The sequence below is a fragment of the Panthera pardus genome, unplaced genomic scaffold (assembly GCF_024362965.1).
Source record: "Panthera pardus isolate Hobbes unplaced genomic scaffold, ASM2436296v1 HiC_scaffold_17, whole genome shotgun sequence".
NCBI lineage: Eukaryota > Metazoa > Chordata > Mammalia > Carnivora > Felidae > Panthera > Panthera pardus.
Genome location: NW_026526732.1, coordinates 117771615 through 117788410, shown reverse-complemented (window position 1 = coordinate 117788410; position 16796 = coordinate 117771615). Strand labels below are relative to the sequence as shown.

Here is a 16796-nt window from a genome sequence, read left to right as displayed (position 1 = left end):
GCTCACTGGTGTGCAGGGTGCTGCAGAACCCTAGCAGGTGTATTCACAACATGTATATTGTTTATTTTCTTGCTGGTGGCAGTGGGTTTGTGTGTGTGTGTGTGTGTGTGTGTGTGTGTGTGTGTGTGTGTTTATAGAATCAGGATACTAAATTAACTTTCTAACAGGTTTATGGGTCTTGAAAAAGGGGAGCCTGCATTTAGTTTCCATGAAGGCAACCCTGAGCACTTTCTTTTTTTTTTTATTTTTTTTATTTTTTTATTTTTTTTTAATTTATTTTATTTTATTTTTTTTATATATGAAATTTACTGTCAAATTGGTTTCCATACAACACCCAGTGCTCATCCCAAAAGGTGCCCTCCTCAATACCCATCACCCACCCTGCCCTCCCTCCCACCCCCCATCAACCCTCAGTTTGTTCTCAGTTTTTAACAGTCTCTTATGCTTTGGCTCTCTCCCACAACCCTGAGCACTTTCAAGTCATTTGCTTCCATATTCTGAATAATATGTGTACTTCAACTTCTTTATATCTGTTTTAGATACCATGTCATTTAGGTGTCTGTTGACTCTTTAGTAGGAGATCTGCCTTGAGCTACCTTCTGCCTTCCCCAACCATCTCTATTTCTCTTCCTCTCAAAGTAATACATCATGATTTCGGCTGAAATAATAATATTGACATTATTACTCTTGTAAATATTATTCAATGACAAGGGAAGTTGTAATTATGATTATGTTTCCTTTCCTCTCTTGAGCTTTCTAAAAAAATTTCCTGATATATTTTTTAACTGTTTATTTTCCATCACCCTTATTTCCATCTTCTGCTTAAATGTCTGTGGAAGAACAGCCTGAGACTATTGGTCATTTCTAGCCATTCAGGGGCCCGGGCAGTGGGAACCACAGGCCACGGCAGGCTGAGCTCTCCAGCCCCAGTAGGGACCTGCCGCTTAGGCAGAGGGCGCTGGCTCACCTCCAGGCCAGTCTCTGACCTCAGGTGGAGTGCCGGTAAACTTGGGACCTGGAGCAGTCCACTTATGCTGCTGTTCCTCCCTGGCCATGGTCTTTTCATCAGCAGTGCGATTATCAGTCTCTTTTCAATCCCTTCAGGATCTCTGTTGACATAGAGATCAGGCACGATCTCCCATGGGTGCTCACAGGAGACGGTGCCATGTATGCACCGAACTCCAGGGCCAGCACCCGCCACGTCAGACCCGCTGAGTGAGCTCCTTGTTGTTGTAAGGGAAGGCAGCGTCCACATAGCACGGAGGACAGTCTGTGTTTCACAGAGCAGGGTCGACAGGTTACCATAGACATGTCTCTGAGAGGCTGGCAGTCAACCCTGGGAGGGGTATCCGCCAGAAGGTATGACTCCCAGAAAACAACCTGGATCTACTCGGTGAGGGTTACAGGAATGAGGCAGCCAGTGATCAGAGTGGCCCCAGTGGCTGCAGCACACTTTAGTCCAGCTTGCTGGCCAGGATTCCTGGAGGGTGTGATATGACATCAGCCAGGTTTTCAAAGGCAACAATGGCACGAGCCGCCAGCAGAAGATTCTCCCAGGTTCTCTTCAGATTTACGATGTAGGTATCACTTTTCCTTCTGTGGATGTACTTTCCATCTTGAAGTCAAGATTGCTGCCATGTAAGTTGTATTGCCACGGGAATTTGAGGACATCTCCTCCTTTCGTGGAACATCAAGGGCTCCAGACATTGTAAAAGTTTCTCTTTAAGTTAGGCCAGGAACTCAGAACAACACAATACGGACCTCTTTCTAGGCAGCAAGGAAAGGGTGGCCTTTCTTTTTAAAAATATTTGGTTTCTGGGGGCACCTGGGTGGCTCTGTCGGTTAAGCCTCTGACTTTGGTTCAGGCTATGATTTCAGAGTTTGTGAGTTCAAGCCCCACGTTGGGCTCTCTCACTTTGCAGTGAATTCTGAGATGGGGCACCTGAGACGAGCTACCCAGTGGAGAGCATCCTCACACACTGCAGACAGAAAGGGCTTCTAACAGATCCCACCGAGGCCACACTGCAGGGATCTTCTGTGCACAGCAATGAGACAGAGTCCTGTCCTCTCCAACAAGGTCCAGACCTCAGCCCCGAGTGGCGGTGAGGAGCCCTTCCTTGGCCACTCAATTTCAGTGCTAGGATTGGTGGCTGCTCCCCAGATCTACTGCTTCTATGTGGTAGGAGTCCTCTTTGACTCTTACTTGCCAACCTCACTCCTAATTCCATTAACTATCCTTTACAGTAAACGTTCTCGTTCAGATTACTTGGTCTCTTCCCCTTGACTGAGCCCTGACTGAAACACCCCCTCATTTAGTCTTAGTGCTAGAAGTAATGAAAGGTTGAATGCTCACCACTGTCCTTCTGTCATTGTTAGTCAGTTTGATGCTGAGTTTCATTCTCTAGATTCGTCAGGAAGAACTCAAGTGAATGACATTCTCGGAGTTCCTCCATTATGATAACAAATTAGCCTATGTTTTTGTACTTGAAAGTCAGTTTTGGTGGATACAAAGTCCTAAGTTCTCATTCTTTTTTCTTTCTTTTTTTTTTTTTTTTTTTTTAGAGAAAGCGAGCTAGAATGAGTGTGGGAGAGGGGCAGAGGGAGAGAGTATCCTAAGCAGGCTCAGTAGGGCCAATCCCACGACCCTAGGATCATGACCTGAGCTGAAATCAGGAGTCGGACACCCAACTGACTGAGCTATCCAGGTATCCCTCTCATTTTCTTTCTTTGAACATTTTAAATGCTTCACTATTTTCTTCTTGAATGAAGTGTTACTGTTGAAGTCCTATGATAATCCGTTTTTTTTCTCTCATGAATGTTGGCCTAAATGACCAAAATGTAAACTCGAGTAATTTTTACTAGAATGTATTTTGTTATTCAGTGTTTTCACAGTATATTCTTTCAACGTGAGGTTTTAAATATATATATGGATATACATATGAATATATTAATATAATACATATTGACTACATATAAGTACAAAAATCTATTTCTATTTTAGGAAAAGTTCTCTTGAATTATCATGTTGTATTCTTTTAACAAACTGTTCTTTATCAGGGCTTCTTTATCCATATACTGGATCTTCTGTGCCAATCTTCAATGTTTATCATTTCTGTAAAATAATTTCTTTCTCTAAATTTCTTTTTTACTTAAGAAAAATCTCATTTCCCAATTCTCATTCTCTTTGGACACTATCTGTAGTGTTTGTTTACTCCTGGGTTCCTCCTAGTTTAATAATTTCTTTTAAATGTTTATTTTTGAGAGAGAAAGAACACGAGTAGGGAAGGAATGGGTGGGGGGGAGGGGGTAGAGCAGAGGATCTGAAGCGGGCTCTGTGCTGACAAGAGTGAGCCCAACGTGGGGCTCGAACTCACAGACTGTGAGATCATGACCCGAGCCAAAGTCAACACTTAACCGACTGAGGCACTCAGGCGCCCCTCCTCCTAGTTTAGTATTCTCTTCAGAAATATTTTTTTCTTTTATTCCTAATTCTTCCCCAAGTTCTATTACTTCATTTCTGAGTTCTTCTTTCTCTGATTCATTTTGCTCTTTTGTTTCTTATATCATTTTAACATCTTTAGTTTTGACGTGATTTTTTTTTTTTTTTTGCACTGATATTGTGCAAGTTTTGCATTTGTGGTTTGACATCATCCTCTTGTATTTTGGGGTTGGTGATGTTACCTGTCAATTAGTTTTGTTGTAAATGTTTCATACATTTTTGGTTTTACTAACTAGTCTGTTTCTTTGTGGGGAGTTCCAGAGATTCAGAAGTCACGTACTGCCGTATTTCCAGGATCCATTTACATTTTGAGTCGTGAATACTTCTCTTTCTATATTCCTGAGGCTTCACTCCTTAGCTGGGTGTGATGGTAAAGGGCTAGGGTTAGTCAGCACGCTGCTTGGAGTGGCAGAGGCGTGTCACATCACGTCTTCATTTTTGAGTGATTACTTGCTTGTAACTTTCTAGGTTGTCAGTAGCTTCTCTGCAGTACTGAATATATTCTGTTCTCCTCAGCATTGATTTTTACTCGTGAAAACTTGGCTTCCAGTCTCAATGTTGTTTCTTTGTCAGTTTAAGTTTTCATTGCTATTAAGATTGTTAAAATGTTCTCTTTGCTTAACTTCATCATGATGTGTATGTTATTTTCTCAAGACTGGGTTTTTCTTTCAATCTAAAGAGTAATAATCTGTCTTCAATTCTAGAAAATTTGGGGGCCATTGTTTTAATTTTGCCTCTGTTCTCTCTCATGGGCTGCCTATTAGATGTCCGGTTGAACGTTTTCACTTTATGTAGAATCCCTGAACTTGTTAATTTGCATAGGTAAAAAAAAAAAAAAAGTTATTTTTTGTTCAAGCCAGTTAGAATTCAGGCTTTTTTAAGTCACTGAAACAGAAACACTCTTACTTTCCTCAAAAGGCAAGTGAGAAAAGAAACTGAAAAAGAGGTGACTCCTGAAGTAATTACCTTGAAACCTAAACTACTCCTGAACTTTTAGGTCAGTAAATTCACTTATCTTTTTCTCTCTTAAATCAATTACAGTTGGATTTCTGACAACTGCAGCCAAGAGTCCTGATTAACATAAATGTTTACTATGTGGGTGGCACTCTACCAGGTGCTACATAATCAACGATATTCAAAACAAAGTCCATGTCTCCAATCACGACAATATTTCACACTCATTCAATACCATATTCATATATATATACACATATATATGCATATATATGTGTATATATGTATATATATGTGTATATATATATACACATATATATGCATATACACACACACACACATACATATATATAGAGAGAGAGAGAGGAAGAGAGAAGAAAGAAAGAGGAAGGGGAAATCATGCCTGGACCAGGGTATTCATAAAAGGCTCCAAAGCCCTGGGAAATGAACGGGTCTTGCCTTAGCGGAAAATAAAGGAACAGGCATCAAGGTTAACACAAGGCAGCTTTGCTAGAGTCTGCAGCAGTGGAAATAAGATTTTACGGACACAAATTAGCTCCAGGATAAGGACAGGGTCTAGATCTTAAATCAACATAATCCCTCCTCCCTTCTTTCACACTGAAAATCTCTGCAGCTGAGCCATACTATCTTCAGTTTAGTTTGGTTATTAATTTCTTATCCTCTTAAGGGCATATGTCTAATGTCACTCCCTCGAGTACAAATGGCCAGGGACAAATTCACTGGAATGAATGCAGGCGGAAATAAGCAACAAGCCCAGGGCCTGGAGACCCAAACTGTCGCGGCTCGGTAATAGGGAGCTGGGACTGCTCTTGGAAGTCTCTTCCTCCACCAGCAGTGTCTCCAGGGACAGCCTGAGTCCACTTCCCAGGAGATGATGTGGGGAAGCCACAGGCCTTAGGTTTCAGGAAGAACGTGAAAGGTGGCGGGGGAGCGGGCAGCGCGAGCCCCACAACCGGCGAACCAAGGGCCCCCGGCCTCCGAGTCCCCCGACGTCCACCGCCCCCGCCAGGAGCACGCAGCCCCTCTTCCGCGCCGCCCCCCCCCTCCGCCTGCCCCGCCCCGCGGCCGGCGACGCCGGGGAGAGGCGGGGTTTCCGCTTCCGGTGGCGAATTGTTGACGCCTGCGGCTGCTGCGGTGGCGACCGGGCCGTTGGGGAGGGGCTAGTGGGGGAGGGAGACGGCGCAGTGACAGGACCGCCGAGGGTGCTGCTGAGGCGACGATGGCAGAGGGGCCGGAGGAAGCCCGAGGCCGCCCTCCCGGGCAGGACGACGGCGGAGGGGACCCCGAGCCCGTCCCTTCCCTGAGAGGCCCTCCTGCCGCCGCCGCCCCACGCCCGCGGGACGGGCCGCAGGCCGAACCCCAGGCCCCGGGCCGGCCCCCGGCCCCGGGCCTCGCGCTGGCTGCGGCCGCCGCCGAGGAGTCGGAGCCGCCGCGCGAGCCCGGGAAGTGCGGGGAGGCGGCCCCCGGCTCCAGTGCGGGGCCGCAGGAGCCGGCAGGCCGCGAGGCGCCCGAGGCCGGCGCGCCGCGAGAGAGGCCGGCGCGGCTGAGCGCCCGCGAGTACTCCCGGCAGGTGCACGAGTGGCTGTGGCAGTCCTACTGCGGCTACCTCACCTGGCACAGCGGCCTGGCCGCCTTCCCCGCCTACTGCAGCTCCCAGCCGCCCCCGCCGAGCTACCCCTCGGGCGGAGGCGCCGCCGCCCCCCAGCCCGCGGCGCCGCCGCCCCCCCAGCTGGGCTATTACAACCCCTTCTACTTCCTGAGCGCCGCGGCCGCCGGGCCCGACCCGGGGGTGGCCACCGGCGTCACCTCCGCTGCTCCCGTCGCGGGCCTGGGACCCCGGGCCCCGCAAGGGCAGGGATCCGTCCGCTCCACCCCAGTGACCAGAGTGGGGTCGGCCGCTCCTTCGCGAACCCCGAGCGAGACCGGGCGGCAAGCAGGTGAGTAGCGCGTCGGGAAGGTTGGGCGGAGCGAAGGGGGGTCTTACGGGAGCTCGCTGGTGGGGAGAGAGGGCACGCGTTTTACATCTGGAACTGGTGTTTCTCCACGTTCGTCACCTGTCTTCTGCCCAGGCCTCCAATCCCCAAAGTGTGGCGCGAAGCTGCGCGGTTTGTTCTTCCTTTAGACCTGGCTCTCCGAACTGATTCCTTATTCCACGTGTAAGGACGTCTTTGCTCCTGAAACCGTGCCCTTGATCTCCACGACGTGGAGAGAGCCAAAGCTTAATTGTCAGATGGCAAACCCGTTTTGACGGCTGGTGGCGGTTGGACGTGGATTCATTATGCACGACAGGATATATGATATAGAATCTTTTCTATAATGTGTAATTTATATAATTATATATTACCTACATGAAGAACAGTGGGGCTGACGGATAGAAAAGATTTACATAAGTGAAAGTGGAGTTCTGAACCTTTGGAACCTAGCTGAGTGATCTTGTATATTGTCTGTTTGCTTCTCTATGGGAATTAGAATGTTTTGCATTAGTTACGCGGTTTAGTTTATTATTTAGACTTTTTCTTTACCTTATTCGGCCACAGATACAAGGGACAAAAACTAGTTTTCCTGAATTTGATCCCGCTCAGAATTTGAGATGTCAGATTGATAATCATTGCATTTATTACATAGAAAGCAAGACAAAGTGAATAGGGGGTAAAATGAGGAACACAGGTATTTACTTTCTAGTAATCGTCTATACTTAACCTTGGTTTTTACAAAAAATGTTTAATTTGGGGGCGCCTGGGTGGCCCAGTCAGTTAGCTTCCAACTCGATCTCAGCCTGAGTTCAATCCCCCCCAACCCCTCTTTGGGATCAGCCTTGGGTGTGAAGCCTACTTAAAAAAAAAAAAAAAAAAGTTTAATTTTGTGACATAGGCTTGTGATCACCTGGATTCTCATTTGAGTCCCTAGTGAAATGTATTGAGTACCTTAAATAATTAAATTTACCTGTGAAATCATTTTTTAAACATTAAGAGGATGAAAGCAAACTTTTAAACTGTTCAGTAAATAGTGGAATAGAGTTGCTGTAAAAACATGTACTATTCATGTAGGCAATACCAATAATTGTCGCAAGGTTTTAATTAGCAAGTTGTACCTTGACTTTATGTTCTCTGATTTATTACCTAGCTTGGGTTCCAAGGCCTATGTGAAATAAGTAGTTTTACTAACTTTTTTTTTTTTTTTAATTTACAGGCAGAGAGTATGTTATTCCATCCTTGGCCCACAGATTTATGGCAGAAATGGTGGATTTCTTTATTCTGTTCTTTATAAAAGCAACGATTGTCTTAAGTATTATGCACCTCAGTGGAATAAAGTAAGTTAAGGCTATTTGCAGAAAGCTTTTAATGTCTACTGCATAGAGATCTTGTTTTCTGAGGTTCTGTTCACACCTGCAAGTGACTAAATGGACAGTCTGTGTGCCAGTGTCATGGTTTCTCTAGTAGGGAAATCTCTTTGTTGTATTTTTTTCTTGGTAGTTTTAAGAAATAACTACAAAAGAGAGAAAAACATTTAATAAATTCTGAAAGATCTGGGACTCTCACCTATTAAAAGTTAGGTAAAGGTTTTGATTTTTTTTTTTTTTTTTTAATTCATCTGTTGGGCCAGGCACTAATTTCCCTCTTACTATCCTGTTCAGAGTAAAGACAAAGGCATAAAGAGCTTTTGGTAAATCAACTGTTGATTATAAGTTAGATGGCATTTCCAAATGGGATTGCATATTATACTATCAGGCATGCCCCACGTGAACACAGTGGGCCATCTGTTTGAGTAACCTCCTCTCCTATTAATGAGCATATAGCACTTATCCTTGCTAAGCACTTTATACATGCTGAGTAAGCAGGTAGAAATAATATGGATTCTTTAATCTTATCACCACCATGAGATGTAGAGTTTAATACCCTCGTCTTTACATATTGAAGTTTGGGTTTGTAAGAAGTTAAGCCCAGGATTTATCATTGCGAAGGTAAGAAGTGATAGTGTCAAGATGCAAACCCTTGTGGTCATGTTTTAGAGCCCTTGCTGGGAACCTGAGTGTTACTGAGATTCCTCCCTGTCCCTCCCAGGGACACATCCAGCCGGGTACCAGCTCCCTTCTTTTCAGGCTCTTGAAGAGCCTTCAACTCAGACAATTTCCTCTTGACTGACAGACGGTGCTTCATCATCACTGCTTCTCCCTAGTCTAGTTATTGTCATCGCTTTTCTAGATCATAGCAAAAGTCTTCTAACTGGTACCTTAGTCCCCCAACTCCTGTTTTATCTCAATCCAGTCTCTGATATAAACCAAAGAGATCATAAATTCTGATTCTTCCCCTCTCCACCTTAAAACCTTTCTTACTGCCATCAGGATAAAGTCTAGTCTTCATATGGCTTAACAGATGCTCTCATTTTTTAATCACTTGTTTTATACTTAATATTTGAGCCATACCCAAGTGCTTACAGCTTCCATCACAGTCTCATTCAAAGGCTCTCTCTCTGGCTAGTCCCTCTCTCTGAAACTTCCCCCTTCTTAGTCTGGCTAACTTCTCTTCATCCTCCAGATCTCAGCCCAAATGTCATTTCTGGAAAGGCTTCACTCACCGTGGTAAATGTTCTTGGTATGCGTTTCCATACTGCCCTATGGGTCTACGTAATAGCCCTCATCCCACTTTATTCTTACCTACTTAATTGTTCTGCTTTGTCTAGTAGGTAAGAGTCTCCTTGAAAGCAGAGACCAAGTTGAGTTCCCTCACCATTATGTCCCCAGGGCTAGTACAGTGCCTGCTCACAATAGTGCTGTTTATTTGTTGAACAGACTAATGAATGTTTTGTGAAACTAAACGGGCGGAAACGTAAGATTAGTTCAGAATTTCAGTTCAAGTTTGTGACTTACACTAATGGAAAAAATATCAGTGCAGTTGTGCTGGTGACTAAGTCTTCATAACCCCAAACTATTATTTTATGCAGGGATATCTCTAAGTTTGCTATGCATTATATAATAGAAGAAATAGATGAAGACACATCAATGGAAGACTTGCAGAAAATGATGATTGTGGCTCTTATATACAGATTATTAGTTTGTTTCTATGAGGTAAGCTACTGACTCAGCAAATATTAACATTTAACAATCTTTTTTAATTTTTTTAACGTTTATTTATTATTGAGAGACAGAGAGACACAGAGCATGAACAGGGGAGGGGCAGAGAGGGGGAGACACAGAATCCGAAATAGGCTCCAGGCTCCGAGCTCAGCACAGAGCCCAACACGAGGCTCAAACTCACAAACTGCGAGATCATAACCTGAACCGAAGTTGGTCTCCCAACCAACTGAGCCATCCAGGTGCCCCTAACAATCTAATTTAAATTATCACCCCAATACAAAAAGAAATGGGAATTTACAAGTATTCATATTTTTGTCAAATGTCTCTGTTTAAAAATGTTTTCCAAATGTTCTCGAATGTAGTATTCTTCAAGATAAAAAAATACGTGGGGCACCTTGGGTGGCTCAGTTGGTTGAGCATCCGACTTCGGCTCAGGCCATGATCTCACGGTCTGTGGGTTCAAGCCCCACGTCGGGCTCTGTGCTGACAGCTCAGAGACTGGAGTCTGCTTTGGATTCTGTGTCTCCCTGTCTCTCTGCCCCTCCCCTGCTCACCCTCTGTCTCTGTCTCTCTCAAAAATAAATAAACATCAAAAAAATAAAAAGATAAAAAAATACAGCTCCCTGAGTGGAGACGTTTTACAATTTCTTTGTAACCTATTTCAGTCTTGTGGTCCAAAAATATACTTGTAAATTGGTTGTGGAACTTGAAATTGTATTTTTCCATAGAAACAACTTGCTAAAAAAAAAGGGTGGGGGCGCTACAGAGAAATCTTACAGTACACATCTTGTGGCATGGAGGGGTTGAGAGACCAGTAGAAATGCATTACAAGGGTAACCTCTGAGTATTCTAGGAAATCCTTTCAACTTGAAAATTGTTTTAAAGGAATAAGATGACAGAAAAACTTAACCTTTGAAACTGGTAGCGTTGAGCTAGTAAATTAAAATTATCCTTCTTTCCTTAGATAATCTGCATTTGGGGAGCAGGCGGAGCCACCCCCGGGAAGTTCCTGCTGGGGCTTCGAGTTGTGACGTGTGATACATCAGTGCTTATTGCACCGAGTCGGGTTTTAGTGATTCCTTCCTCAAATGTTAGCATTACAACGTAAGTTCTTCTCTTAGCTTAATTTACTTATGAAAAGAACAAATTTTGAGCGTAGTATCCGATATTCGTAAGTTCTACCATTTGATACAGTATTTTTAGCATTTTTAGTTGGTAATTTTTCTTCATGGCGTGTAACAGATTGTTAGATTTAAGATGGAAAAGTTTGAGTTTTTCAATTGTTATATGATTATAGACCACTCTTCAGTGTACAATTTCAAGATAGTCATTTTATGAACTATCAGCCACCATAATGAGAGGGTCTGGGTGGTGGTGGTCTGTGTGTCAGTGCTCTGTATCTAGTTTGATTATTCTCTAATAAATCTGTGGTTATCGGGCCAGTTACTGATCCGCCTTTAGCCTCTATCTGGTAATGCTGTCCATCCCGTCCTGAACAGGCAGCAGGAGTTTGGACAGAGATGCACGTGTGCGTCCAGCTCCTGCTCTAAGTGACAGCGTGTAACTCTTGGTAGTACTCGCGGCTAGCTGTTGGTGTCTGTCTCTGTGAGGAGGTTCAAACAGTGCTAACGCAAGTTCTAGAGAGTTAGTTAAGGGGCTGTCAGTTGAGCAAAACAGGCTACTGGCTGGAATTGCTGCCCAAGTGATTCAGAACTGGGTTGTTAGATAAAGAAATATGAGAGACTCTGGAAGCCTTGGTTTTGCTAATATCTCCAAAATTTCCTTACAGTTTTGTGATTATAATCCTGGTTGCTACTTTTAATGAGTCAATAATGGCTGCTTATCGAGCACCTCTTCTGTAACAGGCATTGTTAAAAACACTGAATATGTATTAACTAATAAGACAGGTACCATAGGTACTCTTATCCCCTTTTCACAGAAATGAAACACAAGTGACTGATAGAAACAATTTAGTCTGGATTCAGAGCCCACACCCTCAGCCACTGTGCTTTTTCTATAGCCTTTCAGAAATCTAGCACTAGTAGGGTAAGTTTCCACTCTGAGCTGTGGTTGAAAGCTTTTTTTTTTTTTTAAGCTTTCTTTGATCACAGCATCCCACAAAGAATACCCAGTAATTTAAAATGTGAGTGCTTCATAGAAGGTGGAAAATGGGACTGCATTTTGTATATTAGTTTAGAAGGAACTAAACACAAATGACTGTAGAAAAGGTAAGTAAAGGGAATAGATATTTGTCTACAAAATATCAGAGAAAATACTGTAACCTTTAGTTCACCTTCTACAAGACCTGTTTATTACTGCTTTTCATGTGACAGTTCTGAATCTTTTTATGTTGATGATGTCTTTAGAACAAGCCCAGATGGTCTTACTAGAGTATAATGCTACTGGAAAGTAACTCAGATATCAAAGATAAAAAACTGTCAGGACTTTGTATGTTTTAAGTACGTATTTTGAACTTGATAGGATACTATTAATCTCCGCGTGGTTGGTATATAATTTGTCTGATTTTTTTGCCTTAATTTTTTAGGTCCACTATACGAGCTTTGATCAAGAACTTTTCTATTGCTTCTTTTTTCCCTGCTTTCATCACACTGCTGTTTTTTCAGCATAATCGAACAGCCTATGACATTGTAGCAGGAACCATTGTGGTAAAGAGAAATGGGGTCAGATGATGCCCCAAAAGAGCCCTGAATTCCATACTCTCTGGAATGATGACAAGACTAAATTATGTATCAAGGCCATCAGTATCCCTGGGTTACACTAATTGATGATTTAGAAATTAAAGCAGTCGCTCCAGTGTGATGCAGGTGACTATTCTGAAAGTATTGATATTACTTGAATGCCAAAGAACTTTTCCAGAAGAAAAATCTGTTAAATTTAAATGTTAAAAATTTTTAGATTGAAAAGAAGGCAAGTGATTTTATAATCAACAATGGACAATATATACTTTCTTAAGATCTAAGGCATTAGAATTTGCTGAAAGCATTTTCAGCTCTGAAATCTCCAGATGAAACTTAAAAAATTTTGGTTTATCCCAGAATGATGGAAAAGTCCAGTTGTGTTTTGTAAACACATTAACTCATATTTTAGTCAACACTTCTTGGGGCAGTTGTTGTCTTTGCTTTTGGGGAGGGGGGTGGGGACACAAATTTGATAACCCGCTTATCTCCCACTCTGGGAGGAAGTGAGTCAGCTGCAAGAGAGAGGGGCAAAGGAGGCAGGCCTAGGTTCCCTTACTGACGTTCTCAGATCTGTACTGCAATGCACTGTGGGAATGATGCCACTTTACAAGTATCGTTACTGTTCTAACATGTATTTGGGGCAAGTTTTGCATGATGATGAAAAAGTATTAAGTCATATTGCTGTATTATTGATTTTTTTAAAGAAAAGGTAAGTTAGTGATTGCTTTTGGTGGGGGGAGGGGGGTCCTAAATTTCACCATAAATTAAAATTACAATTCATGTGCAAGTGTTTTTAGTGCCCTAAATCAAACTATATGTGGGGGGAATTCGTCAAATTGTTGCATATTTACTGTAAAACAACATTCCCAGTATGTGTGCAGCATGAAGAAAGTGTTAGTGCTTTTCAGTGTTCTAATAGAACTTCTGTTTCTATAAGGATATTTACACACTAGGTAGTTTCCTTTTATATTTTATATAGTTCTAGGACTTTTGAAACCTCAAGGAGTTAAATAAGCATAGTATTTCATGGTAAAATACTAGGTAGCCTATTAAATATTAGCAATTTTCCCATTATGAACTATTCTAAAACAAAGACAGGTATTTCCAGACATTTTTCTAAGTTCTTTGGGCCAAAACCTCACTTTGGGTCTGCCAGGGATGGTGTCTTGAGGGAAATAAGTAACAGTTTGTGTATTGCCATTTTAATTTATTCTTCTACTGAGGCAAAGCTTAGTGTTTTAAGTATGTGTGCATGTTTTGCTAGATGGCCCTGTTCGCTGTGTTGAGAGAATACCTGAAAAAGTTCTATTTCTTAGGCGTTTTCTCCAACCCTGATACTATTTTCCCAAAAAACACTAACCTCTGTTGGACACTTCATAATTAGCTTGCTTAAAAGATCTTGACTTTTTTTTTTGGTCTTTGATAGCGAATGAAAGACAGGTATATTATCACTATATCAGTTTTTAAAGTGGGTTTTTCCTTTAAAACTGAAAGTGTTCACATTTGATGTCTATAGAAACCTTAACAGTGTCCTTAATACCTTTTTATCATAAAATTTCATAAACCATGTTTTTCAAAATAATTTTACGTTAAATTCAACACCACAGAAAGCCTGTCCGTTAAGTGCGTCCAGGTACTCGACAAATCATTCACTTGTTGCCCCTGGGAAGATATTTAGCTGATGGCCCCTTCAGGGTAAGTGTTACCCAAACGTACCACTCGGTGTACTACATTAGCATTGGTGGAGACACTATTTTTGCCACTGACGGGGGAGATCCAGTTGCAATGTCCTTCAGCCATGTAGCTCTGGAGGAGACCTTTGTAATTCCTCTCAGAAAATTGGAAGGTTCACCGTCTAGGCTATTTTAATGTATACAAACAAAAGCAAGTCACGTCACCCAGCTTAACTTCTTAAAAGATTGCATATTTTCTATATCTGAGTTATTCAGAATCGTATCTATGTAGGTTCATTTAGGTCCATCTTAGGGTTCAAGTTACATAGCCCGATAAAATAAAAGTATTCCTGCTTTGCCTTTACAACAAATTGCAAGGCTGTTTGTATTTCTGAATGCACTTAGGAAAAGATATTTGATGCCCAGATCATTGGGAAAAAATGACAAAAAATGGGGAAGGAGGGAGAGTTCTTTTCTCTTCGGGTTGTGGTGGGGGGGAGGTGGGGTGGGAAGCCTCCCATCTTTTCAAAAACACTTTTCTATTTGATGTATTTCATTTATAGAAAATTTCTGCATCAGAGTATAATTCTCATGCCGAAGCTCTAGCCTAAAAAGGCAAAAAGATAGTTGTTTTCAAAGAATGTTTACAAACATTATTCATCACTTTTACAAGATAAGTAATAAGGGAACAAAAATCAAAAGTAAGCAGAGTAAAAGAACACTATTGCAGTGAAAGTGCCCTAATGAAAACCACAGAACGGGCAGTTAACTCCGGCATCTAGAAAAATCTCAGTACCTACTAAAAGTAGCTAGAGTGGCTAGTGCACCGTAAGAGAAGTCTGACTTGAGTGTTCACGCGGGCCGAGGTGAGGAGACCCGAGGAGGACAAGCCTCGCTCTTTTTGACTCATCTGTGACCATAAAACTAAAGCCAACACTTTTTTGGATAGAAAGCCTTTAAAGTATCGCCCAGCTGATACCTGTGTAGCCCTGGTTCGGAAGTGACCTAAACATTTACCTTCCGATTTTACCCAGATATTTAGGATTAAAGAGGGCCCCTTTGTCTAAATTATAAAATTAAGGCTTTAGTGTCCATCGTTTCAAATGACAGGAAAAGTGGTTTTTAGCTGCATTAAAAGGATTTGTTCCCTTCTGGGACTTGTTTGGGTGTTTTACTTATGCATAAGTGTTTCCAGCAAAGGAAGACAAAAGGAGTTTACTTGCTACTCGGGAGGAGGGCTGAGAGGAGGGGTAGGACGTTTTCATTCTACACTTACCCCTGTTCAAAGCCGTGGTTCCTTTGGAGGAATATGCCAACAGCAGTGTTCATAAAACCTGACCAGTGTCATTTCACGTACTTGCCATCGCCCGGCCTCCATCCCAGAGGCCAGAATCTTTTACAAGAAGTGCTTGCCTGGGTAACGTTCCTCCTCTCCAGCTGTGTGTCTATTTTCTTGCAGTTCATTATAGTAGGACTTGACCCACAAACAGTATCTGATGGCCTGCCTATAAGTAAAATTCAGCATTCTATTTTTAATAATTTGTATGCCACCGATTTGTATTCTTTGTCTCAATAAATACTTGATCACCGATGCTTTCGTTTTTTGACTGTTAATTTGAGATTTGCTCTAGAATTTCCTGCTCACGGAGACCTTGCTCAGCTTTTCCAGCGTTCTCTGCCTTCAGGAGAATGGCAGTCACCTAGAGTGCTTTCAGAAAGATCTAGCAACAAACCATCCACCCTTAGGAGTTGTACAGTCCCGTAGCAAAAGTCACTCGAAAGTTCCCCAGAGATGACTAAGCTTAATGTTAAGCCAGTCCTGTCCTTTCCTTAAAGTGGTTAACCGTCCCGCATTATACAAGATACTAAGAACGCATTTTACACCCAAAGAACCCGAAGTTCAAAGTCTCATAGGTGATGAACGACCGCGCTGGGCAATTTAAACCTAGTTCTGATCTTACGAGCATTTCCTGTTGTAACACATCTAGAGGAGGACAGGATACAAAACAGGCCCCCAAGAAGAACAAAGCTGACAAACCTAAATGGAGCTAAAACGGTGGCCTGGTCTGAGCTCTGTAGACCGTGTTGATCTGAGCCCAGGCGCACACCACACATTGTGGAACTACAGGGGACTTTTAAAGCAAGCTTTACGAGCTGCCCCATGTTATTCGTAAATTCAGCTGGTGTGTGTCACTAGACCCAGTACACGGCCATTTCCCCAACCTGACTATACCAAACGTGCCAGTTTCCATTAAACGCACAGGCTCGTAACCTTCGTACAGCTTTCAGGGAGTTTCACTTTAAATGGGCCCTGGAAACCAGTCACGGAGATGAAAAGGACAGCGTAAGTAACACAGTACTGCTGGAATAACGTACGGTGACCGACGGTGGCTGCACTGAACTGTGGGGAGCACGAAGGAGAGACTCCTGCTGTACGCCTGAAACCAGTATGGTAGGTCAAGAGTTAAAAATAAATTTTAAAAATAAACCTATAATTAGGATTTTATCATTTGAAATTAAAGTGTTAGACTCCTTTGTAGCCTGGTTACAAATTTTTAAAATTCGTCCCAACACTTCAGGAGCGCCTGGGTGGCTCAGTCAGTTGAGCGACGGACTCCGGCTCGGGTCATGATTTCACGGTTCGTGAGTTCGCGCCCTACGTCGGCTCTATCGGCACAGAGCCCACTTCAGATCCTCTGTCCCCCTCCCACACACTCTCTCTCAAAAATAAACATTAAAAAATAATAGTTATTCCAACACTTCAATTTCAAATAACAAAATCCTCATTACGTAAACAATCGCAGGAGAGAATTTAGATGTGAACAAAGGCGGCTAGCTTGAAGAGATTTCCCAGTTGTTTACATCCTACTGTTTCT

General features: G+C 42.7%; 1 protein-coding gene and 1 pseudogene across 1 annotated transcript; one reads left to right on the top strand and one right to left on the bottom strand.

Annotated features, from left to right (window-relative positions):
• Positions 1 to 519: 519 nt before the first annotated feature.
• Positions 520 to 4650, bottom strand: LOC109249593 (40S ribosomal protein SA-like; annotated as a pseudogene).
• A 925-nt stretch (positions 4651 to 5575) lies between these two features.
• Positions 5576 to 15511, top strand: FAM8A1 (family with sequence similarity 8 member A1). Its single transcript, XM_019420048.2, has 5 exons — positions 5576 to 6411; positions 7664 to 7784; positions 9416 to 9539; positions 10513 to 10652; positions 12094 to 15511. Exons 1-5 carry the CDS (start codon positions 5694 to 5696, stop codon positions 12236 to 12238), a joined length of 1248 nt encoding a protein of 415 aa, XP_019275593.1. The 5' UTR covers positions 5576 to 5693; the 3' UTR covers positions 12239 to 15511.
• Positions 15512 to 16796: the final 1285 nt, after the last annotated feature.